Below are 27,225 nucleotides of genomic sequence, written 5' to 3'. Positions count from 1 at the left end.
GAAAAAATGGGCCGAGCGCGTCTCTACACACTGCAAGGGGAAGACAAATGGCGAGATCATTGTGGAGAGGCTTCAAACCTGCATGGAGCGCTGTGGACTCAAGATCTGTCTTTCGGCTCGCTAGCATCTGGGCTGTTTTCAGATCTCATAGGCGTGTCAACGATCACCCCATCTGATCTGCGTATCCTCGTTGACAGAGTATCGCTGATTCCTTTTGGCAGATGTCCATGCACTTCGCTCCTCAATGGGTCAAACCCATCAAACCCTCCGGACCCTCTCTCACACCGACTTCCGAGTCTCCCTCCACCATCCCGCGTAAATCCACTCTCTCTTCTACCACCACCCACCTTCCCCATGCAAACTCCAACGTTCCCTTCCCTGCCCTCTCTCATGCCCAACGAGCCGCTTCTCCCACGACGGCCACTTCCAACAACCCTCCTCTGACTTACTCTCGAGTGACGCATACCCCTCTCTCACCCTCTGTTCCAGGTGACGGATCGTACTTCCCCTATCAGGAACCGAACGGTGCGGGTGCGGAGCCCACGGCTCATCCGTTCAGGTACAGCAGGGAGCAGATCTTGGCATTATTTGACGAGTCCAAGTTCAAGGAGAGGCCAATCGAGCTGGTGGAAATGGCGGAGGGTGGAGCCGTTCTGGTTAGCAAGGGAATCAACAGGCCTGTCGGTCTGAGGGACTTGTCAGAGGCTGAGAAGAAGGTGAGTCAGCTTGTCAAGCATTGGGCTGTCTCAATAAACTAGTCGGCTCTTGCTGACTGGACTGATTTGTATAGCTCCTCGCTTCGTCTGTACACCCACCGATGCCTGTTCGACGTCCCGGTTCTCATACCGTGAATGTTCAGCCCATCGAACCTCCGACCCCCAATGGATTGCCCTCTCGCCGCTCTGCTGGTTTCGGTCGTGGTGAAGGAGGAGCCTTTGGTGGAGGATTTGGTGGGAAGATCGGTACGATCGGAGGAGGAGTCTTGAGTCCTGGTGGTCTGGAAAGCAAAGCTCCCGGTGCGCTCGGTGGCGGATTCGGAGGCGTTCCCAAGAGGCTGGGGAGGACAAGGGTAGAAGGTGGCGAGGTGAATGGAGGTGAGTCGTCGGTGTCGCAGAATATCGAATCATCTACTGATCCATTCTGCCTAGACGGACCTCGTTCCACCGCAAACACTTGGAGACCCAGCAGGACCACTTCAGGCAATTTTGAGGGTGTGCTGGGTTTCGGCATTCCTGCTGCGCCCCCTCCCGCACCTCTGCAACATACGAGTCCGACACTCGACACCCACGATGAGGCGAAGCGAAAGGCTGCCGAGGTGCCTCAGAAAGTGGAGGGTGCAGAGGAAAAGAAGGAGGAAGATCAGACCAAATTCGGCAAGGGCGGTGGACCTGGATGGGGCTCTGGACAGAAGAAATGGAGGATTGCGGCGGGCCTGGCAACATCAGCGGACGATTCGAAGGTGAGTCTTGGCCGGAAGTCCCGACGTCCACTTTGCGCTGATCCAATGGTCTGCTAGACCCTCGATATCCCGATCACAAATGAAGCTTATTCTGCGTCAGTGGTCGCAACGCCTTCAGCGACGCCTATCCCGGAGAGAGACGCTATGTTGTTTGAGAGCACACCTGTTGCGGGAGGAAGGACACAACAACCAAATGGAGGATTGGAGAATGCGTCAAATGCTGCTCTCGAAGAGAAAGAAAACCTCGGAGCTGTCGAGTGGTTCTATCGAGACCCTAACGGACAAGAGCAAGGTGAGTGACATCGGTTGTTCCATAATCATCATGCTCAATTACTACACTTTCTCTCAGGACCTTTCACTGGCACGCAGATGCACGACTGGTATTCTCACTCCTACTTCACGGACGACCTCCCGCTTCGACGAGCGCAAGAGACTACTTTCCAACCGTTGGCCGAACTCAAAACAGCGACTGGAAACGCAGTCCAGCCTTTCCTGTCTCCGGTCAGACCTCGACAGCTGCCTCCAAACCTTCCCATCCCTATAGCTGCTTTGCAGCAAACGCCACTCAACGGTCACCTGCCGGACGCATACAGAAATTTAGCTCTGCAGAGCCCTATGGCGTCTGACCCGAGGCTCAACACTCAACCCAATCCCCAATCTACTCCAGGACCTTACCAACATGCATTCCTGCCCGATCGAGCCACCTTTTCACCAAATGCTTACCCACAACAACCTTTCAACCAAGTTCCTTCTCCCGGACCTTTCGGACCCGCGCCTGGACAAGCGTGGAACAGTCTTCCGCCTCAGAACAATCTGAATCCTCGTCTGAACGGACCGTTCGGTTCCATCGGTATGCCATCTCCGATTGGTTCAGGACCTCTTCCTTTCATGCAACAACAGCAACAACAACAGTTCTTTTCTCCTCCTGTTGGCAGTCCTGTTCAAGCGGGTGACATGTTTTCTCCTTCTCTTGGCGTTGGTGCTATCCCTACGTCACCATGGGGAGTACCCCAACCGCAATTAGCGCCGACTTATCAGCAAGCACCTGGATCGCACCAGCCTTCGCCGGCATCTGCTTGGCCGACTGAACAGCCGCAACAGACCAACCAAGTCATCGAGGAAGCAGTCGCTGAAGTGCTTGCACCTATCGTTGCAGCTGACGAAGCGAGCTCCGCTGCCGAGCTTGCCAACGGCTCTGAGTCCACAGCTACCGCTGGCCAAGGGGAGGAGGAAGTCGTGGAGAAGGTTGGATCGTCTGGACCTGAGCCGGTGCTCGAGACTCCTGCACAAGACGCTTCTTCGCCAACCAAATTGCCTGCTCCTGCCCCCGCAAAGGCTGCTCCTACTTTAGTTTGGGGACAGAAGCCTTCTCGCCAGCAGTCAATGGATGATACAGCTTCTGTATCGGTCCCGGCGACACCTGCAACCACGACAAACGCTCCCTCCAAACTTCCTCCTGCGCCCTCTTCTCTCCCCGCTAAACCTGCGCCTACTGTCAAGCTGCCTTCCACTGCAGAAGTACCTGTCATGCCTAAGGCTGTCGACGTTGCGACACCTGGGCCGACTGCTCATACCGAACAGCCCGCTGCTCCGAAAGCCGCACCTTGGGCGCTTGCCAAAGAGGACAAGGACATCAAGGCAGTCATGGCTAGTCCTTCTTTGCGCGAAATCCAAGAAGCGGAAGCTCGAGTAGCCGAGGCTAGAAAGCAAGCGTTAGCTGAAGCTCGAGCTGCTTCGGCATCTCCTGCCCCTCCTGCCTCCAGCGTCGAAGACTTCCCCACTTCCATCTCGTGGGGCCTCCCTTCCTCAACTAAGGCTCCTGCCGTTTCTTCTCCTGCCGCTCCTTCTACACCAGTCGGCCCTGCTTGGGGCAGTGGTGATGCTGGACCCAAGAAGACGTTGAAGCAGATCCAAGAGGAAGAGGAGAAGAGAAAGATCAAGGCTGCCCAAGCTGCTAGGATTGCCCAGGCTACCGTTTCCACTCCTGGAGTGCAGTCCAAGAGAGGTTATGCGGATCTGGCTGCCAACGCTGCTCACGCTCCTCCAGCACCGATTGCGGCCGGATGGACGACCGTTGGCGCGGGTGGTAAACTTGGATCTGGAACGCCTCTCACAACGACTACCACTACAGCCTCTCGAGTGGTCACGCCTGCCACCGGCGGTGCAAAGACCGTTTCTTCCATTCTGGCTGCCAAACCTGCTACTCCTGTGCCGGTCGCACAAACTCCTGCGGCTGTCAAGCCGAAAGTCGACGAGAGTGCGGCGCCTTCTGTGGAATTCATACGATGGACCAAGCAGGCTTTGACGGGATTCAAGGGCGATCGTGAGTATCACTCTACAGTCATTTGCCCCAGCTCCACCTGCTCTGTTTAGTTAAATAATGAGTCAATATACAATGGAGCTGACCCTTTACATCGCCTTTTAGTTGACGATTTCATTCAAGTCTTACTGTCATTCCCCATAGATCCCGCCCCCTCAGCTCGAGCCGACCAACTTGAGATCATAAGCGATAGCGTCTACGCCAACTCATCGACGTTGGACGGACGACGATTCGCTCAGGACTTTTACACGAAACGGAAAGCGGATGCGTTGGCGAGGAAGAATGGTCAAGGATCGGGTGGAACAGGTGGCGCAGGCAAGACCATAGCGAGTCTGGCAGACGTCGTCAAGACGCAACCGAAGGCCGTCAGTGCAGATATGGGATTCAAGGTGGTGAAGGGTAAAGGGAAGAAGAAGACATAACTAGAGGAGGATGATGAATGTGGAGAGTGTGGTGGTGGAACAAAGGAGAAGAAGAGGTGATCGAGGTATGATAGTGTGCATATGCATGACTCTTAGCATCGAAAAATGGGCGATCGTTGTGGATCGTTGGGTTTATCGAATGAAATCGTGCAACTGCATACTGTATTCTGCTGCATCTGTTGATAGACGACGGAAAGTACTACTTGAACGAATGATCTTCCGACCAACCGTCAATGACGCTTCTTCGATGCGGATGTACATATCGAGTGCATGGACGAGAAAATGGGAGTCACGGTACTACGGTACTGAGGAATCCCGTCCATTGCGCAAATGATGCGCAACGTGATGGCAATGGATGGGACTTGTGTGCAATGAAAACGAGGTAACCGGAAGTGGCGACATGATTTGATCGTACTAGACAATCTGAAGGAAGCGAGGGCAGAAGAGGGTTGCCAATTAGCGATAGGAGGAAGGGGTCGTTAGATGAAGGTCAATCATAGGGGTGTAGATGCAAGCGCCGACAGAACAGCTTAGCACGAGGGAGTAATGGTACTGTCAATGATGAAATTCAGGGTCTTGACATCGGACCAGTGTTTTGAGTACCCACCCTTGACTCGCTCGTTCAGTCGACAGGAACGGTACAATCAACCCAGTCTTCGTTGACGTTGTCCCATCCCAGCAAGGAGGGATCAACACCGAGCGCTTGCATCAGTGTACCGTAGTGCCACTCAGTCGGGTCAGCTATGGAGGGAACAGGACTGCGAGGTCAAATCCATCAGCTCGTTGTTGTGCTGAGGCACACGATTAGGTGCCGCATGAGTGTGCGATCGACTCACGTTGAGCTGTCGCCTGCATCCGACTCGAAGCCGAAAGCGGATGTTCCGCTCGACCGTTGACTACAAGCAGAACACTGTCAGCTCCAAACGTCAGACTTACTCGTAAACATCAATCAACCTTGAGAATTGTCCTTGGAAGTAACTCTTCTTCTCGCGCAGCCCAAATATATACCTTTTCATCTCTTCCTCGGTTGCGCCTCCATCTGGTATCAACAGATTGCCTTCTTCGTCCACAGGTTCTCCATCTTCGTTGGTTGGGGCATTGCGTATACACTCTATTTGATCCATCGAGAGACCGGGGGCAGCAGAAAAGTGATTCCCTTGCTCCGACCAATAGCTAGTACGAGGAGTAGAGGGGTCATACCCGTTGCTGCGAGTCGTTGCCATCTGACTCTGTATCATGTCAGTATCGCCTTGAGTTGGTCGAGGAATGATGGAGAATAGTCTCTCGACGATGTCCCTCCCTGCGTTGCGCCACTGATGTATGAATGACTGGAGATGCGACTCGTCATTCCCGTCGTTGTACTTGATGGCTTTCTTAAGAATGAGTATTTCATTTTGAAGACCAACAGCTTGAGCATGATCATGACTATCACCGCCACTCCCTGAGTGAGCATAATGAGATGCCTGTGTGGAAGGAGATGGTGCGGTTGAGCGGACGGGAGTTTTGAAGGGCCTGCCACTTCTTGGGCTGCTGAAGGAATTACGCGATGGTACTGACGAACGGAAGTCGGGAAAAGGAATGATCTGCTTCGAGCTTGTAACAGGACTCTTGAATGATGTTTGAGGACGGTAAGTAGGTAGAGATCGTGGTGAGTCAGGACGCAGAGACAAGGGCGACTTTGGAGGCGAATCACTTCTTGCTCTTGAGGTTGCGGGCTTCAAGGGCGAAGTTCGTGTAGGTGGACGGAATGGCTTCTTGAGCACTCGCTCAGCGCTGCTAGCAATGCTCTTTACACAAATCGATGTCTACGATCAGCTCAAATATCTGAAGTCAGAAGTGTAGAGCAGAGCTCACCTGACTCAACGATCGTTTTTTGGCCTTGGGAGGTGTCTCATCTTCGTCAGGAAGTCGATTAGGTGTACGGAAGGAGCCCTGATGACCTGGTCTCTTGCCGACCCTCCACTGTTCCATTCTCGCCTCTTCGTCGGAATCAATTCGAGTGGGGACAACTTTGTGTGTGCCGTTGAAATTTCGGTGGAAACTCTTGGCGTAGGCAAAGACATTTTCATTGTCAACACCTTTCCGCTCCAGGACTATCTGTTGTGTCAAAGGTCGTTTCTTAGGCGACCAGGGATGATGAGGATCTGGCTCCATTGCGTGCTGGTCATCAATATTTTGGATCGGAAATGTCGAGGAAGACAGTCGAGTCAGGTTTTGCCTTCCATGAGTTGTATGAGAAGGAGATGCTTGTGGGTAAGATCGATACGGGAGAGCTTTTGGGATACCGAAGATCAGTTGACGGAAGGTGCCGTTGAGCACTAGTTCCGGTAGGGCGATCTCATGATCGGGTGTATGTTTCTCGTTCTGCTCACCGAAAAGATATGTCAGCCATCTTCGTTCCACTCGCGGGTTTCTGAGAAGAAAGGGAGATCTACAAGCTCGCTCACAGGATCTCTGAAGTATATGCTTCTTCTCTTGCCAGGTCTTTCCTCCTCAAGGTCGATATGCCTGAAGATGCGTTTGGGTGGCGGCGGTTCTTGGACGGGAGGGAAGAAGAGGTGTGTCGGTCTCCATAGAATGAGAGCTCGAGAGACATTGCTGTGATCATCCTCATGGTCTGGCATGGCGGAGGATATATCTCTTTTTCCCTATGCCAGAGGCGAGTGATGGTATGAAGAGGCGGAAAGTAAGAAGAGGTAAGAAGAGGAAAGAAGAGAGAACTAGAAAGGAGAGAGTGGTCACGTAGAGTGGAGGTGATACGGAGAACGGGATCAAATGCTGACGGCGAGGTGTTTCGTCTTTCCCGGATGGTCATGTTTCATCATCAACATCATCATCGTTCATCCTCCCTCATCGTGTGTATTCAATCCACTCTCCCTCTTTCCATCTACACTGTTCAAGATCCGAACGCAAGATCTTTACTCTTCCGGAACGTACATCACATCTACCAATCAACCGCACGAGACTTGGGACCGTCATCATCCGGCTTTGCGTCCCTCCCACCCGAACGATATAGCTTGCACAGCCTGCCTTATAAGCTTGTCAAACCGGGGTCGCCAATTCCATTCCCTTCACTCAGCCTGCCTTTGTGGCTTACCAGATCTCCGTCTCTCGATCACTCCCACATAATCTGCTCATCTCTGTCCTTATTGTTGATTTTGCCGAGTGTACGATCGATTCTCTCTGTTTTGCAGCGCTTCCATTGCTCATCGCGGATTTGGTCAGATATTTGTACCGGGTGTACCGGGTGATGGCACTCGGCAAGAATTAGATCAAGGTGGGCGTTCCCGGTGTCCGGTTGGTGTTTTCTCCCATGTCGTCCCTTGAGAGCGAATGTGGCCTGGAACACGACGGGCCGGCATGCATGGCGGAGTTGATCCCTTGCCCCTTTGTGCTTGTGTTTGGGGGACGTCGAGTGTGTTTAATACTGTTTGTCAGCGAAACATACTTCATCGCCTCCCCCTTTCCCAATCGTAACTTCCAGGAGGACGTTCGAGTGAAATCAGAGGAGGTGATTGGTTGAAGAGGAAGAAAGAATGATCGAAGGGACCGTCGACGTAGACCGTTGGAAATGGTCAATATGCCTAGTGTCGATTGTGTCAGCCTTGTCTGCTCGTTGTTCATGCTGACGTATAAATACCTGATTTTCGTTATGTTTTCATGTTTTCAATGTCCCATTCTCCCTACTTCAATTCTCATCGATCCGATCTGTCATGTAACGCCAATCTCTCCAGTTGCCACCCACACCGCCCTTCTCACCTGATTACTACTCCTTCCGCGATACGTTCACCACAACGTCGCAAATACCTGCTTGACCTCCTATCATCAGATCTGGTCAACAATCACAGGCTCAACAAACGAAGAAGCCGTCAGCGTATCGAACACCCGAAGCTCAACTCGGAGCGGCTTCACTTCATTCCCTCACCTCGTCAGACATCCAAAAGCCGAACGCTCACTCGCGACCGACCATGGATAGCGTCAACATCCCAACAGAATCTGTGCCTGATGCGTTGAAGGGTATTGAGCAAATTCTCAAGAGGGCGAAAGAGCTGAAGAAGGCAGAACCTGTGGTAGCCTATTGGTGTGAGTGTTTATCATGTCAGCCTCGAGTGCTTTTGATACGATTGATTGCTGAATGTATGATGTAGGCTGCTTCTCCGCAGCCCAGAAAGCACTCAAGGTCCAAAATCGTAGCAAGGAGGAGACTTTGTTCCTCATGTCTGTGATTGATGCTCTCGAGCAAGTATGTAGCCTCCTCTGCTTATACTCTTGATTCGCTGATAAGCTCGGTTTAGATGAAAGCCATCTTGGCCAACAATGAGGGCATCACAAGCGAAGCTGCAGGAGCAGCTCATGTTGAGAACTTCGCATTGAAAGTGTTCATGTCTGCCGATAACGATGACCGGGCAGGCAACACAGGGAAGTGAGTGATGCAAATTGACTCGATGCCATCGTCAATTCGAGCTGATGAAACGATAGAGCCACTATCCGCAAGTTCGTGGTGGCGGGACAGTTCATTGAAGTGCTGCGTTGCTTTGAGAACGGCATGACGGAAGAGGTACGTGCCTTGTCTTGGAGACAGAGGTTTTATATTCTGAAGGGAAATTGTTCTAGATGGAACAAAAGGTACAATATGCCAGATGGAAGGCAGCTGATGGTGCGAAGGCTCTTCGCGAGGGGCGGACACCCTCAGCGGGTCCACGTGAGCTTGCCGCTGTGTTGAATGACCGGGACAATAGCTGATACATCAGGTGCAGCTATCCCGGAGGCAGATATCACTGCATTCCCAACTCTTCCGGGTGAATCTCCGAACTCAGCTTCCACACAGTTGCCCCAGTCTCCACCCCTTACGTCCAACGGTGGATCTGCTCGAGGTTCATTCACTTCCACAACGCGTCCGACCATTTCTGCTCGCAATTCCCCCCCTGTTGACTCACCATCGTCAGGTCCGGTCGACAAGACCAGCCCTGATCTCAATTCATCGGCGCCTGTCCAGGATGATTTTAATACACCCACGCCCACCCGAGCTCAGAGCACCACTTCTGGCGCCTGGAGCACTGTAGCTACTCCTGGTCTCCCAGATGACGAATCGGACGAGTACCACTTCGACCTCAACCGACCACAAGTGGTTCTCCCTTCTGCGCCACCTTTCACTCCTCCCGAGCAAACGTCGCCGACGGGTGAGAGAAAGAATGTGCGATTTATGGGACCAGACGGCGCACCATTATCTCCTGCGTCGACACATATCACAGTTGGCTCTTATGATGCACCTCCAGCGCCACCTCCGACGGACTTCACGTCACCACCTTCCTCTCCCAAATCTTCAAATCCACCCGTTGTCCTTGCGCCGCCTCCCTCTAGTAGACCTCGGGGCGATAGCGCGGCATCTACAACTACTCGATCAAATGGTCAGCAGCCGACGAGTGCAGATCGTCAGCGAGGCGACCCTCCTTCGTCTGCCCCAGTACCTAAACCTGATACTGCAAATGCCTCTCGTATCTCGACTGCACCCCCATTGACCACCGTTCCACCTCCTCCGCCACCATCCCTCGCTTCGTACCCTTCTCATCCTCCTGCGCAGGTACAACCTCATGGCTTGGGTTTGACTTCTCCACAACCTTCACAACCTCACGACGCATCAGTACTATCGGCACCGCCAAGAAATAGCTTTTCGAGGAAAGAGGTGGAGCAGACGCAGAAACATGCCAAGTGGGCTATCAGCGCGTTGGAATTTGATGATTACGAGACGGCAAGGAGTGAATTGAGGAAGGCTCTAAATATTCTGGGAGGGTAGAGGTTGTGGAGGTGCAACAAGGGAGAAGGATGAGGAGAGAGACATGGGCAGCGTCACTCAGTGTGCGAGCAGATGTGAAGGGTAGGAGAGGTAGGTGTCCCGTGGCTCATCGTGGGAAATATGGCAAGTAGCTTGTTGGATCCTCACAGGTGATGGAGTAAAGTCAGGTGCAATGCGCCATGCGTAGATGTCATAACTCATTTCATATAAGGAGAGGGAACGATGAGTGTTGATAGGGGAGTTAATATAGATGGGGAGTTGTGTCATGTGAATAATGTCTTGTCCATCAGCTCGATCATAAGACTCAACGTGTCAAATGTCATCATCAGTCCATTCTCCCGTTAACAGCCCGGTCCCCAAAGTGTCGTCTGAACTCGCACTCGGATGAGTTCCACTTGTGAAGGACCGACGTCGTACGTAGTGATTACTATGCGAGATCGGTGATCACCTCGCTCGGTTCTTTGCGCCCTATCCTCTCGTTCACTGTGGATAGGACAGATCGCGTGGCTACCCATCTCATACATACGATCGTCTCTATATCCCCCCTCGATGACTATACGAAGACATCCCGAACCCATCCAATGCTTCCATGCCACTCGGGTCACTTCTCACTCTCCTTCCACTACTTCATCTCCACCCTCTTCAGGTTCCGAAACAAGACTTGCCAGCGCCTCTCTGCGAACGTTTCCCGACTCTCAGCACACCGGATGACAGCATATTGCCAGAGGCGGGGGAAGGGGGAATCAACTCACCGGTACCCCTTCCTCACAGCCTGTTTGGTTGAGGAACTCTTGAACCCCTTTTTCTTGTTCTTTTCGTGGCCCTATAAAGAGCGAGGCGCTAGTTAGCAGATGAAATAAACACACTCATGTGATGAAAAGTAGAAATGCTTGACTTACGGCTAGATACATTGCATCGAGTGCTGCAACGGCGGAAAGGGTCATTAGCGAACTGTTCCTGACGGATACTCAGAGCTCCCTCTTGTTATACATCGCCTTCGACCGAGCCCCCAGGGTATTCCTCATCTGTCACTTTGGCGCCCTCCCCCACCATTAAGGTTGATTTTCCCGCTGTTCTAATTCACCAAAAGTAGCCGCGCCCCATCACTTCTTTACTGCCTTGACCCAAAGTCTCCTCTTCCTTTAACCCAGCATCTCGCAAACAAAACACACAAGCGCACTCACCTTCATCTTCATTCAGACGATTCACCCGATCTTCATGTACCCAACCCCATGTCCTCCCGTTATCAAAGAAGTTCACCAACCAGACTCTCGACCCTCTGGCTTTCGCTTTCGCTCTCTCCTCGTCTTCTTTCTTCATGAGGTCGGGATTGATACCATCTTCTCGAGCCTCAGCGGGATCGACGATTTCAGCAGGGAAATAAGGGAACGTGAAGACTGCGGATGTAAGTGGTCGTCAGCCTGATGTCTTTGATCCCGTAGTCCCGTCTACGGGGGGTACGCGGACAAGATTGCTTGGAGAGACCACACACGTTTTGCCCACACTATTGGGCCAGAGATATCAGCTTTGTCGTTGAAGATAGATGTGTGCAACTCACCAAGCGTCCCGGGGGGGTACGGATCGTCTTCCTGGTCCTCAGCCGCCTGGTTTTCCATATCATTCTGCTTCGTCCTGCCCTTGCCCTTCTTTTCCACTTGTACATGTTCCACTTTCTCGCCCTCGTCTTTCTCCTGCTCTCGATGTTCTACCTCCTCTTGCTCCTCTTCGCTTATCGGGTCCTGCTCATTCATCTCCACGTCTGAAGGGATCGGGGTCATCTCCTCATCGTCATCCGGTTTCTCAACTGCCGTCGACCGTTTCATACTCTTCTTGGCCCGCTTACTCTCCCTTGGCGTGCTCGCCTCCTCCCCCTTTCTTTTCTGCCCAGCTCGCGAACCAAAAGACGGACTGGCTACAGGCAGTCTTGATGGTCCCGCCGGCGACTTTCTCGCACGAGCACTCTTTCTTGGACTCGGTGCGGCAGAGTTCACTGCACTGGTTGGTGGAGCTGAAGAGAGCTCGCTTCCGCTTTCGCTTTCAAGGCGGACCCTAGTGACCATCGGCGTCATGGGTTTCATCGATTCCCGCTCATGTTTGACAACCGTGGTCTTGGACGACCGTGAACCAGCGCTGATCGGCTTGACAGAGGCTGATGCGCTTTTTCTTCTACTTTGAGCTGCTTTGTAGTGTAGACATAAGTGACGAGAATCAATAGTGTTGTAGATGACTGATGGAAGCGGCACCCACAATTCGGCGGTCGACTGTGAGCAGGTTCAGAAGGTCTTTCTGATCTCCTCCTCTTCGATCCTTCCGGTAAAACCCAGCCGACATTGAAACGCTTGAACTGATCTTGCGGGTCCACCTGCTGGGTGATGATATCCAGCCTCTTCTCTTGCTCTCTCCTCTCTCGATCTGTCAGCACTTGGATAGTCTCCAGACCAACCACTCCTCGTTGCGGTCTCGATGTTGGGCGCACAGTCGACCCAGAACCAGTGCCACTTCGCTTGGTGGGTGATGCAGATCCTGAACCCCCTCCAGATGCGGACGTAGAGGCGACAGTCGGCATGCCAGACTCCTCGGCAACAGTCGATATCGACGCCACCCCCGCAGCTGCAGGATTTCTCATGCTTCTCCTCCTGCTTCTCACATCGCGTTCAGGTGTAGGTCTAACGGACAAACCTGAAGCTTCCGCATCCGATGATCCGGGTATGCCGGCCTCTTCAGCAAACGCCTTGACCATGGCCTTGGTGGCACGAGTTGCTCGGGCAGCTGCTCTCTCCTTCGCAGCAGCTTCTCGTTCTTCCCATCGCTTTCTCTTCTCTGCACCTGTGATAGATTTCCTGGGTGCTCGAGGAGGCTTAGGAGTGGGCGGAGGTGTCGGTTCCTTTGGTTTTTCGAGTTCGAAGGCGAAGATGGAAGCGAGAAGATCTTGACGATCAGCATTAGCATTACTGTCTCCATGAAGTAAGGCTTGGAGTAAAATTGTCGTTGGTTCCAGATCACCGATGTGACTTGGCCCATACTTGGATTCCGATGTATCGATACCCGTTTCGTCGGGATATGCAGTGCTGATAACGTCTAATTCTTCCAAAAGAGGCTCCGCGTTCTTCTTGATTCGAGCTGCGGACTTATGAAACAGATTGTCCTTAGGATTATATAACATCGCATTGTCCAAGACAAGTCTGACGTCGCGCTGAAGGGAGATTAGCCTCGTACAAACTTGAACATCGACCACCTCACGCACCTTGAAGTCTGCCACATCCAGGTATTCATTCTTATCTAATTTCTCGTCAATGAACAACCAGCACATGGGCTCCTTGATGACATCAAAGTAGTCCGACGCCTCAGCTCTGCTAACAGGATTTAAATACAGCTCCTGTCGATCCATGCTGCGAACGAATAATGTCAACAACTACTCAGCACTCCGCAAAGAGGTCCGAAGTGTCACTCACGCTGAGATCTTCTCCAACGTCAACCGTAGCTTGCCGTGATGAGGGAAGATAAAGTTGTCGACGATATCTTTCACAATCTGCGCCTGACGTAATTTCTCCTTCTCTCGCTTTCGTACTAGTTCAGCAAGCATCCGAACTTTTTCAAGATCATTTCGGAGCATTTGAAGGAACTGCATGACTGTCAGTATCATGACGATCGATTGGCTTCCATACACTCACTTTGAGCTTTTGTGCCTTCTCAGCTTCTGTCTGCTGCCGTAATGACGAGGACGCAGTCCATGGCTGTGTCTGAAATCAGCATGTGTCCTTGGCTCCAATCCAGTAAACTGACCTCCAAGTACAGCCGTTTCAGCAGGGGTGCACCCCGTCTAGCTTCCCTTTTCAAACTCCAATATCGACATAGTCTCTCAACAAACGGGTGTCGCTTCCGAATGGCGATCTTCGCCACATACTCCAATAGCTTGTCCACAATGATTTTAGGCACAATTGGTGGTCCAGGTCTGAATGACTTGGAATGTGCTTGAGCGGATTTCTTTGTGACAGGAATGATGATAGGTCCAGATGTGTGTCGCTCCTTCTTGGTGGTAGGGGGTTCAGAAGAGGAAAAATTGGAAGCAGTTTCCGAGTCCTCGTAAGCCGGAGTGCCGGCCTGAGTGCACGACTCAGCAGAGCAAAATAAATCATAAGGATGCGACTCACTGGGAGATGCTTTGAGCAGTAGGCCTTCAATACGCCGTCGGTGTTAAGCGACTTCATGCTCTGCAGTAGTCCCACCTGCCTCGCGCATGTGACATGGAAAGCAGTGAAACAGTTCTTATTGTCACATTGTATGCACGCTCCTTGTCGTTCTCGACAGAGGGAGCAGACCTGATAATGCAAGCTTTCGTCGGCACATTGTTCCAAGTAGTAGTGTCAACAGCAACTCACCAACTTCCACCGGTTCTTCGGAACAGTCTCGACTCCTTCTACCGGTTCCATGTAGATGGCATTGCCAAGGCCGGTCTCCGGTATCCAGATTGCGCAGAGAAGGTGGGACCAATGGCCTGTGGTAGTCTGCTTGAAAGCTCCGCCTTCGTTAGGGCAGAAGATGCAGGACTGTGAAGAGCTGTTAAGCATGTTTCGTTGAACAACAAAGTGCAAGACCTATTCACGACTGGGTTCTCCGGAGATACAGTACACTTCCGACACAGCCATTGTCCTTCGGGTATATAAGGAACTCCATAGCAGTCTATAGTCAACGACGAGTTAGCTGATGTATGGCACACTCTTCCGGAGAGCGTGGGCAATCTCGCTAGTTACCTTGATGCACAGCCAAGTTACATCCGTCACAGAACACGATTGCGTTGGAATTCTCTCCCTCACCATCATCGCACACTGCGCACTTTGAGTCTTCTGCAGGAAGATGTTGAGCGGGCTGAGGGATCTTCTTGGACTGCATACAGCAAATTGATCAGCTTAAGCCTTGGTAATGTTCCAATAGCTGACAAACCAAAATGAACCACTCCTTCTCCAGCTTATCCATGATGATCTCGAAAACCTCGTATGATATCGGTCCTGATTGGTCTTTCTTCCTCTCTGCGTTGATTGCATCGAGCCATTCTTGATCTGCTTTTAAAGTTAGAAAGTTGCCTTGTCTTGCTTGCTTTCCACCCACCTTGCTCATCCATGTCGTATTCGACCTGAATAGCGAGCTCGGACTCGATCGGTTCTGCAGAGTAAGTCAGCTAATTGTCAGGACATGGCTGAAGTCCTAGCTGACCTATATAACGGATGTAATGCTCGGGTCGTTCAAAGTCCGAAAAGTCATTATCTGGCGAGAAAATCAATCACAAGCCACAGTGGCGAAGAACCTATCTCTCAGAGTAACTCACAACCATATGATCTACTTTGCTCCTGTAAATTCACTATCAGCTTTCATCATTGTCCTTCATCGTCCGCCTCTCGACTCACCGACTGAACACCCGCCGGTTGAAGCGCCGACTTGTCACCTGTGACTATCCGAAACGAGACCTTGGGCAGATCGTGCATGTACGCCTTGTCAGCGTTTGTTTCCAGTGGCATCTTGAGCCATGCCGTTCTGACTTCCCAGTAGCTGCTCAGTGATGGGAATGAGACGAGGAAAAGACATGTCGAAAGAGAACGCGAACGTTGTAGGAGAGATCACAACATTGTGCGACGCGGGGGCCCTTGCTCATGCGAGTGTGGCACTTTCGCCACGTGGAAATAGAATACAGCAGAAGTGGAGGTGGTCACGGTCACGCGTCTGGAGAGGTCAAGCTGTTGTTCTTTCCTCCATCTACAACATCTTCTCTACATCCGAATCGACCAATCATCCTTTCTTTTCTGTGATCCCTCTATCGAACAGGTCATATAGGGTCGTCGGCTGGTCGAACAATCCCTCTTCATAATGCCACAAGCGAAAACCCGTGCGCGAGCTCGAGCTCCTCGACCATCATCGCCTGCTTCCACTTCATCACTTTCCTCTCTGGAGGATTCACCATCTCCCCCTCCTCTACGAAAGAAGACTGCAGTCACGACTCGAATCAAGGCCTCCAAAGTCCCGCCAGTCAAAGCCGTCTCCACACCGAAGAAGTCGCCTGTCAAAGCTCATATACCACCGTCCAAGCCGCCCTCGCAGTCATTGGGTTTTCCCGACTTTTCCTCTTCTTTTACCATCGCACGCCCAATGATGGAATCAGTGACGCGCGAGACGCGTGAGACGACCATCCGACTGAACGCGACAGCCTCGTCCTCCAGCATCACCATCACCTCTTCCCGTACCCTTGTGGGATCAATAAAAGACGCGACGGAGGAGAGGACAGCATCGTCGAGGAAAGCTGGCAATGGGAAAGGGAAGAACGAGAGAGGGAAAGGCGAAACTTCGATTCCGCCAACGCTGCCGAGAGGGAAAAGGAAGACCTCGGACGGCACGGATCTCGACTCGGATGGAGGTGCCGACATCAACTTTCCTGAGTTCCAAACTCGCATCATAAGTCCGACGGTTCGACCTTCCTCGCCGAAGCGACGGCGAAGCCCCTCGTTGTTGGAATTGAGGTTGGGCTATGGTTCAGATTCTGAAGATGGGGAAGATGATCAGACTCTGGACAATCTCCTGGCTATCTTGGAAAGACCGGACGATGCGCCGCCACCGTCTGAGAAGAAAAAGGAGAAACGGTTCCGACCTACACCCATGCAAGACGGGTAAGTTGTATTCTGGACATCACCAACTTGCTCGTTCATGGGAGTAACACTGATTCTCCGATGTCGTTGTATACCTCAGTATCTCCTTAGGTGACTTCGTTTATGTCAAGAACAAGAACAACTGGTGGATCGGCAAGATCCTACGATACGATCCTGCAGATAATCATGCGGATCAGAGGAAAGGATGGGATTTCTATACAGTGGTAGATCGATTTGGTGAGATTCTCAAAAGGAAGAAATCGTCAGATATCATCACCAAATACGATGAGAGAATAGCGGATTGCATTGTGAGTCGATACAGATTGCTTGGAAGCGACGGGTTTGTATTTCCAGGTGGAGGGTGCTGACGTGATGTCGATCTCTCCCTCGTCTAGCTTGGGGATTTTAAAATCCAGAAGAGAGAATTTGCGAACGACGCGGGTTTCCGCGCACCTACTCCTGCTCCAGAGACAGATATCCTTCAGCCTTCTACATCCGACGATTTCGGTCGACTTGATCGAGTGGAGCAACTGCGCCTGATCAGGCCCCATCTACTCCGCATCATCTCAGAGACTTACGAACCAGCTCGATGGCGAATCGACTTGTTTTTCGGGGGAAACACGAATCGAAGGAAGCTGGCTTCGAAGTCCAAGCATGGAGATATAACCGAAGACGAGGTGGCGCAGGTTATCATTCCGGAGTTGAAGAGATGGGCTATGAGAGGGCTACGATGGCACGGGCAACAGGATGCGAATGTGAGTCGGTCCTGAGTCCGACTTGCCTGCACCAGTCTTTGAGTTGGTGAACGTGGTTGACCTCTGCGAGATGTTCAGACTCGTCCGGATGAGCTACCTCGACCCAGTGGATCCGATCGCTACAATGCCCTGAAACCATCGGAATTAGAGGGCTTTATCCAGGATGTCCTGGTGCCCGAAGCCATCATGCAGCTCTGTGTTCGATCTTACTCCCGTGAAGATCTGATCAATGGCCAGAACCAAGACAACGAGGACGAGGACGAGCTCATGGTACTGACTGTGCCGGACGCTGAAGAAGACATCAGGGTTGGCGATCCAAGGAACAGCTCAGTGCGTTCGCAAGGGCCGGCACCGACGTCTGCCCAACCCGAAGGCGACGTTCCCGTGTCCGAAGCAGAGGTGTACCAAGCTGCCAGCGCCCTCGTTACCAGTCTTTACAAAAGGAACACGTACAAGATGTGGGCCGGCCAAGAAGCGATCCTTCGGCGAGCGAGAGAAGCGATGAGGGAACGATTGGGATTGCCTGACGAGAAGATGGGCGAATACGAGCTTAAGAAGTGGAAAGAGCAGAAATTGGGAATGGAAGAAGGATGGGCAGGAGCAAGAATGAGGCATAAGAAGGTGTTGAAGGAGTAGGACGAATGGTCTGTGACGATGACGGTATTGAGGACTTGGAACTGGTTGAGGATTCTCGGAGGAGTTGATACGTTTTGAATGGACTTTTGCATTGGGAGATTTGGCGTACCACCTCAAGTGACGGACGTCGTAATGTCAATGAGGGTGATACCATGGACCAAGATGTATATCAATGGCATGCTCATCTGGCAGCTTGCTATATTGTCATGTGTTCATCGGAGACAGTCGCTACAATCCAGAGACTGGTCGTCACTTCCGGTGGTCTTTGCAAAATTTGAATCATACTATCATCGTATTCCTGAACGTGAACGATCATAACGTTGTGACTGAAGCCTCGCCGCTCGCACAACGCGACATCCATAGCACTGACTTATCTTTTTCTGAAGGAGCCCCCGCCCGAGCTTCCTTTGATCTTACACAAACACTCCTTTCGTGGATTTCCATACGCTCTCTTGTCTGATGATGCACATGCGTCTACGTGTTGAGCGATGCGCTAGTGCGAGATGATAGAGTCATTATCGCAACCTCACTGACCATCTATTTGGACCCGCCAGACCCATCCCAAAGAAAAAAGAAAAAAAAGAAAGAAAGATCTAGACCAATCGTCATCCAAATCGGACTTACTTGGTGTCGGTGTAAAGTGGTCTAATCAGAGGACTGTACAGTAGTATCAGCTCACTTCAGGTCCTGGAACTGACCTCACCTGTCATACCGAGACACCCCATTCCCGTCCATGATCGATACACTGGTCATTGGGAACGGAGACAACATGGCATCCCCTTCCGCTGACGACATCGAAAGTGGCACCACCACCCCCAGCAGGAATGATCGTAATCTTTCGTCTGACTCCAACGTTACTGCGCTAGACGTCCATCCGCACAGCTCCAACACTACTACTTCGAGCGACGAATGCCCGAATCAACGTGAACGTGAAAGTGAAAGTCCACCGCGAGATGGATCGTGGACGAAACGGAAATTGCGTCTGACAAAAACACAATTAACAGGACTGTTCCTCTTCTTCTCAGGCGTGATACTCTTAGCGATCTCGCAGGCTGGTGAGTCTGCTGGACCAGTACCAGTACTAGTACTAGTAGTGCTCGTTTCCTCGCCCAAAAGTCCACTTGAGAGTCGCGAGTTGAGCGTGCTGGTGTACATTATTGATAAGTTACTAGCACTTGGTGATAATTTGATGGGATCGGCGAGTGTGGAACCCTTCTTCTCTTTCAGCCATCGCGAACGAAACTCTGCCCTCGACCGTTTCTCTCAAAGTTTCTCAATGGTTGCCAGTAGGATTTCAGCACGGACCATGGTCCGCCACCATCACTGGTTCATTACTTTCCGTCTTCTTCGGGACTTTCAGTTCCATCATATCTTCCGCTCCGCTAATCCAATTCGACGAATCACTCCTCCTGTCTCTCCCCGCTCATTTTAACAACATCTAGCGATGACCATACTCAGGCCACCGAAGACAAGCTGATCCTCACACTCTCTTTTGCAGATCTCGCGTCTATCCCTCAATTCGGCCGATTCACCGCCTCCAAATGTCGTTGGGCCGGTCTCGCCTCTCTTGTTTTCAGTATCATCATAGCGATATCCATGATCGGTCGTCATTGTTTTCAGCGGAAATCGTCATCTGTATCAGGACTCGACTCGCGATCCAAAGTCCACGAAGCGGAATGTGACAATACTCGTATCGTCGACGTATAGGTGACTCTGCAATTTGTTGTCCTGGAATACTATCCTCGCCAGTCGTCCCTACACCTTGCATGGGCTCAAGGTCTTCCCACTTGTACAGGCAACGCGAGCCGTCAGTACAGAATAGTCGGTCGTTCATCTGCCGTTGCATACATGCAGTTGACAGTTTTCTCCCTCGGCCAATCTGTCGGTCCAATCTGCGCATGTCAGACAGAAACTGAAATGATCCCACACCTCTCCCAGTGATTCCATTCCATGCATTTTACTTCCCCGACTCCTACTCCTTGACGGATGAATGACGATCAAACGGACACGACTTTTCTCTCATTTGGAAACCGTTATGTTATTCATTCCCCTCATTCATCCCTAGATATCACATCCTCTCTAAGCGGTGAAGTCGGCAACGTGACCCTCGATGATCTTCTTCATCTCCTCCTCGATATCCTTGGTCAAAACACCGCCGCTGAGCTTCTCGAGGAGAGCAGAGTGTTGGGTCTTGAGCTGCTCGGTGCTGTGAGAGGAGAATACCAGGTCAGCTGTTGTCCCCTGAGGTCATCTGTCGCCATTGCACTCACAAGGACTGCTCCCAAGCGTTGATCTTGTCAACGGGGACCTTGTCGAGCAGACCGTTAACACCGGCGTAGATGAGAGGAGCCATAACCTCAGTGGGCATGCTGGGGATTGGTAGATCAGCAAATGTCCGTAGCCACCAACCAGGGAGAGACATACGGGGTGTACTGAGGCTGCTTGAGGAGCTCAGTGAGACGGGCACCTCGGTTGAGGAGGTATCGGGTAGAGGCATCACTGAAGGGAAGGGTTATCAGCGACTGCGCAAACATCTCACATGAGACTACACTCACAGATCGGAACCGAATTGAGCGAAGGCAGCGACTTCTCGGTACTGGGCGAGGTAGAGCTTGAGCGAACCGGCAACGGACTTCATAAGCTTGGTCTGGGCGGCGGAACCGACTCGAGAGACGGACACTTTTTGAACGTATACATCAGCAAAAGATCGTGTTTGTCAAGCGTAAAACCACACTCACATCCGACGTTGATAGCAGGTCGAACACCCTTGAAGAAGAGCTCAGCCTCCAAGAAGATCTGACCGTCGGTAATGGAGATAACGTTGGTAGGGATATAGGCGGACACATCACCACCTTGGGTCTCAATGATGGGAAGGGCAGTGAGGGAACCGGCACCGTAGTCGGCGTTCATCTTGGCGGCACGCTCGAGAAGTCGAGAGTGGAGGTAGAAAACGTCACCAGGGTAAGCCTCTCGACCAGGAGGTCGTCGAAGAAGCAAAGACATCTGTCGGTAAGCGACAGCCTGCTTGGACAAGTCATCGTAAATGATCAAGGCGTGTCGACCGTTGTCTCGGAACCACTCTCCCATGGCACAACCAGAGAAGGGGGCGAGGTACTGAAGAGGAGCGGCCTCGGAGGCGGTAGCGGCGACAATGATGGTGTACTTCATGGCGTCGTTCTCCTCAAGGGTCTTGACGAGCTGAGCAACGGTAGATCGCTTCTGACCGACAGCGACGTAGACACAGTAGAGCTTCTTAGACTCATCGGCACCGTCGTTCCACTTCTTCTGGTTAAGAATGGCGTCGATGGCGACAGCGGATTTACCGGTCTGTCGGTCACCAATGATAAGCTCTCGCTGACCTCGACCGATCTATTGAAAAGGGATACGTCAGCAAACTGAACCTCCATTTTCGACAGATATGTCACCACTCACAGGGACCAAAGAGTCGACGGACTTGAGACCGGTTTGCATGGGCTCGTGGACGGATCGTCGGGGCAAGATACCGGGGGCCTTGAGTTGGGCCTTGGTTCGACCAGCGGCCTTGACAGGACCCTTACCGTCGATGGGGTTACCCAAAGCGTCGACCACTCGACCGAGAAGCTCGGGGCCAACGGGGACATCGACAATTTGACCAGTTCGCTTGACAGTGTCACCCTCCTTGATCAACCTATCGTTACCGAAGATGGTGACACCGACGTTGTCGGCTTCCAAGTTCAAGCACATTCCTCGGACACCAGAGGAGAACTCAACCATCTCCTCGGCCTGGACGTTTCGAAGACCGTAGACACGGGCGATACCGTCACCGATGGTGAGAACTCGACCGGTCTCCTGGACATCACCGCCGACGGAAGCACCAGCGATTCGGCCCTCGAGGATGGAGGAGACCTCAGAAGCGGCTGTGGGACGGGGAGGGGGATCGGCCGAAGAAAAAAAGAAGTTGGCGTGGAGTAGAATGGAGAAGTGAGAGGAGATCCACGTCAGCGATATACGTCGTGATGATCATGGTGGATGAGGCATCACATACCAGGCTTAGCAGTAGCGTAAGTCCTGACGGCGACGGGGGCGACACGAGTTCGGGCCTGTGTAAGAGTAGCGCGTTAGCGAGATTTTACGATGATTTCGCTTGGCTCCAAATCCATCTCCCCACACCCCCTCCATCCAAGATGCCCCTCTCTCATCAATCCTGCTCGCCCCTTGCTCTCAATCCGTCCACCACACCTGACAGCAACACTGTTCCGCATCGAGAGCATTTTGACCTTCGACGTTGGACCGAGCCCCGACAACCCCCAGGCTGCCAACCTTTGACCAAGGAGATGAAAAGTAGACACGTCTACTCACGCTCGAAGCGACGGCACCCCTGAGCGAGTTCCTGAAAGCGACGCGCATTTTTGATCGATGTATGGATGAGTGGTGAGGTGAGGAGAGAAGAGAGAAGGTGAGAAGATGGACCTTTTGACCTTTTGACGAGAGTGAGATGAAGCTGAGTGAGTTCAAAGGGGGAGTGAAGGGGGAGGGAGTGATGGTCCGTTGGTGACCAGTGAGGATGAGAGAGAGAGAGAGCGGGGGGGGGGCACGGAATGGACAGGGAACGGGTTATTTCGGCGTTTCCGGCGTTTCATACCAACCAACTGGGAATTCCGTCGAGGCGGAAAGGAAATGGTGGCAGATTATTTATTTTCAGAGTGTCCTTTTTCCATGATTTTATCCGAAACAGTTGGATGAAGGTGCGTCGCAGCCGTAACGCTCGCAAGTGTAAGATTGATGGCGACAGCGACCTGTTGTACACAGACCAGATAGAGGATCGACGCTCGGTGCATAGCAGAGCGCTCATCACACCCCCATCATGTCGATCAGACCAACATTGTCATCGTGTGCGTGAAGCTCAGCTACTCGGGCCCCCATCTGCATCTCGCTGACATCTCTTCCAATAGCTCTCACAAGACTGTCCATCCGATCACTTCAGACCACTGCACCCTTGCCACCTCCCACTCCCACCACCCCTCTTCCTCCTTCGTCAAGCAGTACTTCCACCAATGCTAGCTCGACTCCCACCGCGAGCAGTTCCGCTCTCGCTCGACTCCCTCCACTTTTGCCCGCTTCGACACCCACCCCTCGACTCCCGCAAACGACATCATCCGCTATCCAACTGATCAACTCTCAATCCACCCCCTCATCAGCCCGATACATCCTCGCCCGACTTCACGCTCGAACATATCTGCTTCATCCTCGAGATGTCCTCACTGTCCCATTGCTCAAACCTGTCCAAACACCCGGGACGACCCTCTCCCTCACCCGAATAATGGAGGTCGGATCGAGGGATTATGCGATCCGATCGTCTGGTGCCGAGGCAAAGGCTCTCAAGTCCAAGATGGATTGGAAAGAGAGGAGATTGACGACGTTCGAGGGGATTCCGGAGCATGTGGTCAGATGCGAATTGACAGTGTTGGAACATACCAAATCGCCTTTGGAGAGGATACTCAAGAAGAAGAGAAGAAAGGGATATAAGAAGACAATCGAGCATAAGCAGGGTTGGACAAGGTTGAGAGTAGGAGATATCATCCTGGGTGAGACCGCCACGAAGGGGAGTCAATAGGCCACGGACAGCATGTAACGCAGTACTTCATCAGTTCCTGGTCCACTCACAAGGGCTGGAGCAGGCTCATGGCCGAGTGACGAAGGAGCAGCTGATTTTGGTCAACAAAGCAACATCACGCATGGATATGATACAATCGGGTATATGCCAAGCACATCTTTATTACCAAACCGGAGATCAAGACCATTCGTTCGTCCAAAGTCCGTTTGCCAACTCTCATCACACGTACTAGATGTCATTCTAACGATTTACATCGCGATCATCGGTCGTTCACCAATGTCAATCACTTGAATCTTCTTTCTTTCGTACTCATCGAGTAGCCACGAAGACCTCGGTCCCATGCTCACTTCGATATTTGCTTCTTGGCCTGTCCGACAACCGTTGTGTTGACCTTCGTGGCGAATCTCAAACTGCAGAGAGTTTCTCCGAGATGAGCAGCCAGAGGAGAGAGGTTGCACAACATAAGTGTCTTACTCGAACCTGCGAATAACCGGTGTCAGCTCAGGCTTTCCGGAGATCTGAATTATTCAACATGTATCGCTCCAAGCCGTCCGGATCTTTGCTCTCTCCGCATTGATGACTAGCTGGACCGTGACCTTGGACCCGCCGTCACTCACCGGACAAGCTAGTCTGCAACAACCTCGTCAAGGTGGAATTTCTGTACGGCACGTGGCCACCTTGTTGGCCCTGTCCCAAAGCTCCAATCACGTCTGCGAGCGCTGAGAGCGATTTGTTGATGTTGATCGTCTCCTTCAACCGATCCTTGTTCTCGCCTGCTCCTGATTTCTCGAGTCGTTCAGATCCAGCCAAGTCGACTATGGCAAACGAAATCAATCAGCTCCTTTCCGACCTGATCGCTTTCAAGTAAAGCAGCCAGTCCTGGCGGATTGCACTCACCAAGGTTAAGCATCGCCTCGCATTTCTCGTCCGTCAGAGGGTTGATGCCCTTCACCTTCAACGTGAAGACAGAGTGTGATCGCGAAGATCGCTCGTTCATCAACGTCGCTGCGACAGCTCTTCGGGACCTTGCCCGATCAAGAAGAGTGGACACCTGTCGTGGGTTGCTCAAGGGGACTACGGGTATCTGTCAGCTCAAAGCCTCGCCAAACCAGATGCTACGCACTGCTGACGACATCGGTCACGGTGAGTTTGCCATCTTTGTCAAGCTTGATCTCATGCTTCTTGGTATCGAATTGACCATTACCAAGAAGATCGTTGATCTGCTCACACCGTCTTGATCAGCTCTTGTACCGTTTTGGCGCCAGGTATCACTCACAACCTCGTTGTAAACTTCCAAGAACTGTCCTTCCATCTGATATTTCCATCCCCGATCTTTGAGGTTGTTGCTTACCGCGAAGATCATGTCAATCGCTCGAGGTATCATTCCGGCGTCTTGGTCGTTCTGCGCAGACCGCTGTCAGCTAATTAGAACAAAATGAAAACAAAAAACTGATTAGCTCACTTGACCACCTTCCATAGTCCACGATTTGCCTGAACCCGTTTGCCCATAGGCAAAGATGCAGACCTGCAAGTATACTGTCAGATCGTCTGTATTCGAATTCCGCAATGAATCAATCTCACATTGTATCCATCCAGAACGGATTGCGCGAGCATTGAGATCTCCTCGAACACCTCTTTCTGTCCAGCCTTGGGCTCGAAGATCTGTTCGCCGGATCAGCATTGCTTCCTTCGTCTGGCGAAGAGTTGATGTGCAAGTCTCTTACTTTATCAAAGGTGAACTGATTGACTTGCTCTCTTTGCTGTCCAGTGGCCGACTCCGTTCTCGCTGTCACAGTGATCTGGCTCTGTCCGGTCTCTGCAGCTGTACGCTCATCTCCATAATCAATTTGAGCAAGCGCATCAGTGGAACTTGATTCATGTGCTGTACAAGGGTAAGCAGGTGTTTTGAGCACGTCGGAGTGATTTCACACTCACAAAGAGCTGGTCGCACACGAGCAAAGACTCGAATGTTACCTGGGAGATTGGCGGTGCGTCAGTCAAGTATTCAACTCTACACAATCACTGATCTGATCACTGACCCTTGAGTTCTTGGACCTGGTTATGCAGCTTTCGTCTAATAGTCTCGGCTGCTCTCAATTCCTCCTCAATCTCTGCGATCCTCCTGTCCCTCTCCTCCTCAGCTTCCTTCACTTTTTGCTCTGCCTTGGTCTCTGCTTCTCTCGCTCTCTCCTGGCCCACCTGAAGTTCTGCTTTCATTGAGGAGACAGAGAGAGTGGCTCGTTCCACCTCTGCTTGTAATATAGTGAGTTGAGTCTGGGAAGCGGCTAGTTGAGCTGAAAGAGTGAGGTGTTGAGTCGACTGATGAGCCAGTGTTTGCTGAAGATGATCACGTCGCATGAGCTCCAGATCGCAGTAGATGTAAGAACGAAGAACTGACCTTGAGCTCTCTGACGTTCTCCCTCTCTCTACTCAGCTCATCTCTGCTGTCTTTTAGCTCATCCTCTAGTCCTCTCTTCTCCCTGTCTTTCCTGTTGATGGTCCGCTCTAGATCATCAACCTCACGTGCATGGGCAGACCGCAATGCAGCCAGCTCTTCAGAAGCTGAGGAGAGATCGCGTCGAGCTTCCCGCTCGGTGTTCTGAGTGCTCTGTAGGAGATTCTGCAGATCGACCTGCGACATTTGAAGTGACGATACTGATATAATAGAACATGGTCAGCTTATTGGCAAGTGATTGCTTCCCAAAGCTATACTGACTCTTTGCTTGTCTGTTCGAGCCACATAGTCAGCCATTGTTCGGTTCACTGCGTAGCCATTCACTCACTCTCGCTCCAGAAGGTCTTTGAAGCCCCCGACCATCCTTTCAACATTCTCTATCCTACCGTCGTGACTCTAATGGACCGACATCAGATATGCCCTTCCGCGATGCCATGACCCACAGGTCAACTCACCTTCATCTGAGCCGCACTCGCCACACCACTACCGATCGCACTTCTTCCCGTCGACGCCAGAGCAGGACTGACGCCCCTGCTTGTCGGTCGCGCGCCCGGTCCAAGACTTCTCCCCAAGGTACTGCCTGCTCGAGTGGTCGGTCCGCCGGAGTTCGAAGAACTGATAGGTGGTCTCTTGGTCGTTACCATTCCAGGTCGAGGTCGAGTCACGGTGGAACTCGAGGCAGTACTCGTTGAACTTCCCGCACTCCCCGTTCTCCTCGTCGATACACCCAATGATGAAGCTGGTCGACTCAGTGTAGCCGATGTTTTACGAGTCGTCGTAGGTACGAAGCCGCTCGAAGCAGGTTTACCACGTTGAGATGTTCGAAGGCCTGCAGAGGTCGATGAAGCGAGTGTCGCACTAGAACCAGAAACGGTACGTTTTGGCGGCGGTACAGCCGGCGACGAAGGCAGTTTACGCTTGTTTGCATTGTTCGAGGAGACGAGGGGTGCCATGGAAGTCATGGCTGTGGCAAGTGTAGGAATGGAAGATGTCTGTTTGATGGGAGAAGCGAGTCGAGGGAGCCGGGAAACAGGAGCCTGAGCGGCACAGTCAGCTGTTGGTCTGATGAACCGGACATCCTGAGATAGCTCACCGTGTTCTCCTGACCTTCTGACATCTTGAGATGTACGATAGGGTGGATCGACCGAGGGTTGTCGCA

General features: G+C 52.1%; 8 protein-coding genes across 8 annotated transcripts; 4 read left to right on the top strand and 4 right to left on the bottom strand.

The window, feature by feature from the left end:
* Window positions 1-221: 221 nt before the first annotated feature.
* Window positions 222-4,201, top strand: IAR55_006983 (uncharacterized protein; the record flags this gene model as incomplete). The annotated part of the gene is made up of 6 exons (XM_066950061.1): window positions 222-716; window positions 791-1,094; window positions 1,149-1,459; window positions 1,517-1,751; window positions 1,809-3,782; window positions 3,885-4,201. The coding sequence occupies 6 exons, from the start codon at window positions 222-224 to the stop codon at window positions 4,199-4,201; spliced, it is 3,636 nt and encodes a 1,211-aa protein (XP_066799276.1).
* Window positions 4,202-4,823: 622 nt separating this feature from the next.
* Window positions 4,824-6,825, bottom strand: IAR55_006982 (uncharacterized protein; the record flags this gene model as incomplete). Its single annotated transcript, XM_066950060.1, has 5 exons — window positions 4,824-4,959; window positions 5,038-5,097; window positions 5,156-5,988; window positions 6,056-6,565; window positions 6,649-6,825. 5 exons carry the CDS (start codon window positions 6,823-6,825, stop codon window positions 4,824-4,826), a joined length of 1,716 nt encoding a protein of 571 aa, XP_066799275.1.
* A 1,344-nt stretch (window positions 6,826-8,169) lies between these two features.
* Window positions 8,170-9,995, top strand: IAR55_006981 (uncharacterized protein; the record flags this gene model as incomplete). The annotated part of the gene is made up of 6 exons (XM_066950059.1): window positions 8,170-8,284; window positions 8,350-8,444; window positions 8,497-8,624; window positions 8,681-8,759; window positions 8,816-8,903; window positions 8,959-9,995. 6 exons carry the CDS (start codon window positions 8,170-8,172, stop codon window positions 9,993-9,995), a joined length of 1,542 nt encoding a protein of 513 aa, XP_066799274.1.
* A 608-nt stretch (window positions 9,996-10,603) lies between these two features.
* On the bottom strand, window positions 10,604-15,508 carry IAR55_006980 (uncharacterized protein; the record flags this gene model as incomplete). Its single annotated transcript, XM_066950058.1, has 19 exons — window positions 10,604-10,670; window positions 10,748-10,818; window positions 10,895-10,917; window positions 11,180-11,392; window positions 11,554-12,171; window positions 12,243-13,188; window positions 13,240-13,384; window positions 13,448-13,617; window positions 13,667-13,729; window positions 13,779-14,096; window positions 14,147-14,314; window positions 14,375-14,542; window positions 14,599-14,675; window positions 14,747-14,879; window positions 14,937-15,052; window positions 15,102-15,155; window positions 15,207-15,257; window positions 15,319-15,340; window positions 15,398-15,508. The coding sequence occupies 19 exons, from the start codon at window positions 15,506-15,508 to the stop codon at window positions 10,604-10,606; spliced, it is 3,534 nt and encodes a 1,177-aa protein (XP_066799273.1).
* Window positions 15,509-15,854: 346 nt separating this feature from the next.
* IAR55_006979 (uncharacterized protein) lies at window positions 15,855-18,018 on the top strand (the record flags this gene model as incomplete). The annotated part of the gene is made up of 4 exons (XM_066950057.1): window positions 15,855-16,648; window positions 16,728-16,935; window positions 17,023-17,382; window positions 17,461-18,018. The coding sequence occupies 4 exons, from the start codon at window positions 15,855-15,857 to the stop codon at window positions 18,016-18,018; spliced, it is 1,920 nt and encodes a 639-aa protein (XP_066799272.1).
* A 2,079-nt stretch (window positions 18,019-20,097) lies between these two features.
* Window positions 20,098-22,404, bottom strand: IAR55_006978 (ATP synthase subunit alpha, mitochondrial; the record flags this gene model as incomplete). Its single annotated transcript, XM_066950056.1, has 8 exons — window positions 20,098-20,224; window positions 20,289-20,387; window positions 20,443-20,517; window positions 20,574-20,697; window positions 20,757-21,387; window positions 21,451-21,914; window positions 22,043-22,097; window positions 22,357-22,404. The coding sequence occupies 8 exons, from the start codon at window positions 22,402-22,404 to the stop codon at window positions 20,098-20,100; spliced, it is 1,623 nt and encodes a 540-aa protein (XP_066799271.1).
* A 457-nt stretch (window positions 22,405-22,861) lies between these two features.
* Window positions 22,862-23,611, top strand: IAR55_006977 (mitochondrial 54S ribosomal protein bL21m; the record flags this gene model as incomplete). The annotated part of the gene is made up of 2 exons (XM_066950055.1): window positions 22,862-22,889; window positions 22,950-23,611. 2 exons carry the CDS (start codon window positions 22,862-22,864, stop codon window positions 23,609-23,611), a joined length of 690 nt encoding a protein of 229 aa, XP_066799270.1.
* A 343-nt stretch (window positions 23,612-23,954) lies between these two features.
* On the bottom strand, window positions 23,955-27,183 carry IAR55_006976 (uncharacterized protein; the record flags this gene model as incomplete). The annotated part of the gene is made up of 15 exons (XM_066950054.1): window positions 23,955-24,091; window positions 24,229-24,426; window positions 24,509-24,685; window positions 24,735-24,831; window positions 24,888-25,013; window positions 25,074-25,136; window positions 25,193-25,273; window positions 25,336-25,493; window positions 25,547-25,585; window positions 25,651-25,948; window positions 26,010-26,266; window positions 26,328-26,338; window positions 26,395-26,462; window positions 26,522-27,103; window positions 27,160-27,183. The coding sequence occupies 15 exons, from the start codon at window positions 27,181-27,183 to the stop codon at window positions 23,955-23,957; spliced, it is 2,316 nt and encodes a 771-aa protein (XP_066799269.1).
* Window positions 27,184-27,225: the final 42 nt, after the last annotated feature.

The sequence above is a fragment of the Kwoniella newhampshirensis genome (genome assembly GCF_039105145.1).
Source record: "Kwoniella newhampshirensis strain CBS 13917 chromosome 10 map unlocalized Ctg15, whole genome shotgun sequence".
Classification (NCBI taxonomy): domain Eukaryota; kingdom Fungi; phylum Basidiomycota; class Tremellomycetes; order Tremellales; family Cryptococcaceae; genus Kwoniella; species Kwoniella newhampshirensis.
Note: the sequence above shows the minus strand (reverse complement) of the source record. Positions and strands in the feature narration are given on the sequence as shown.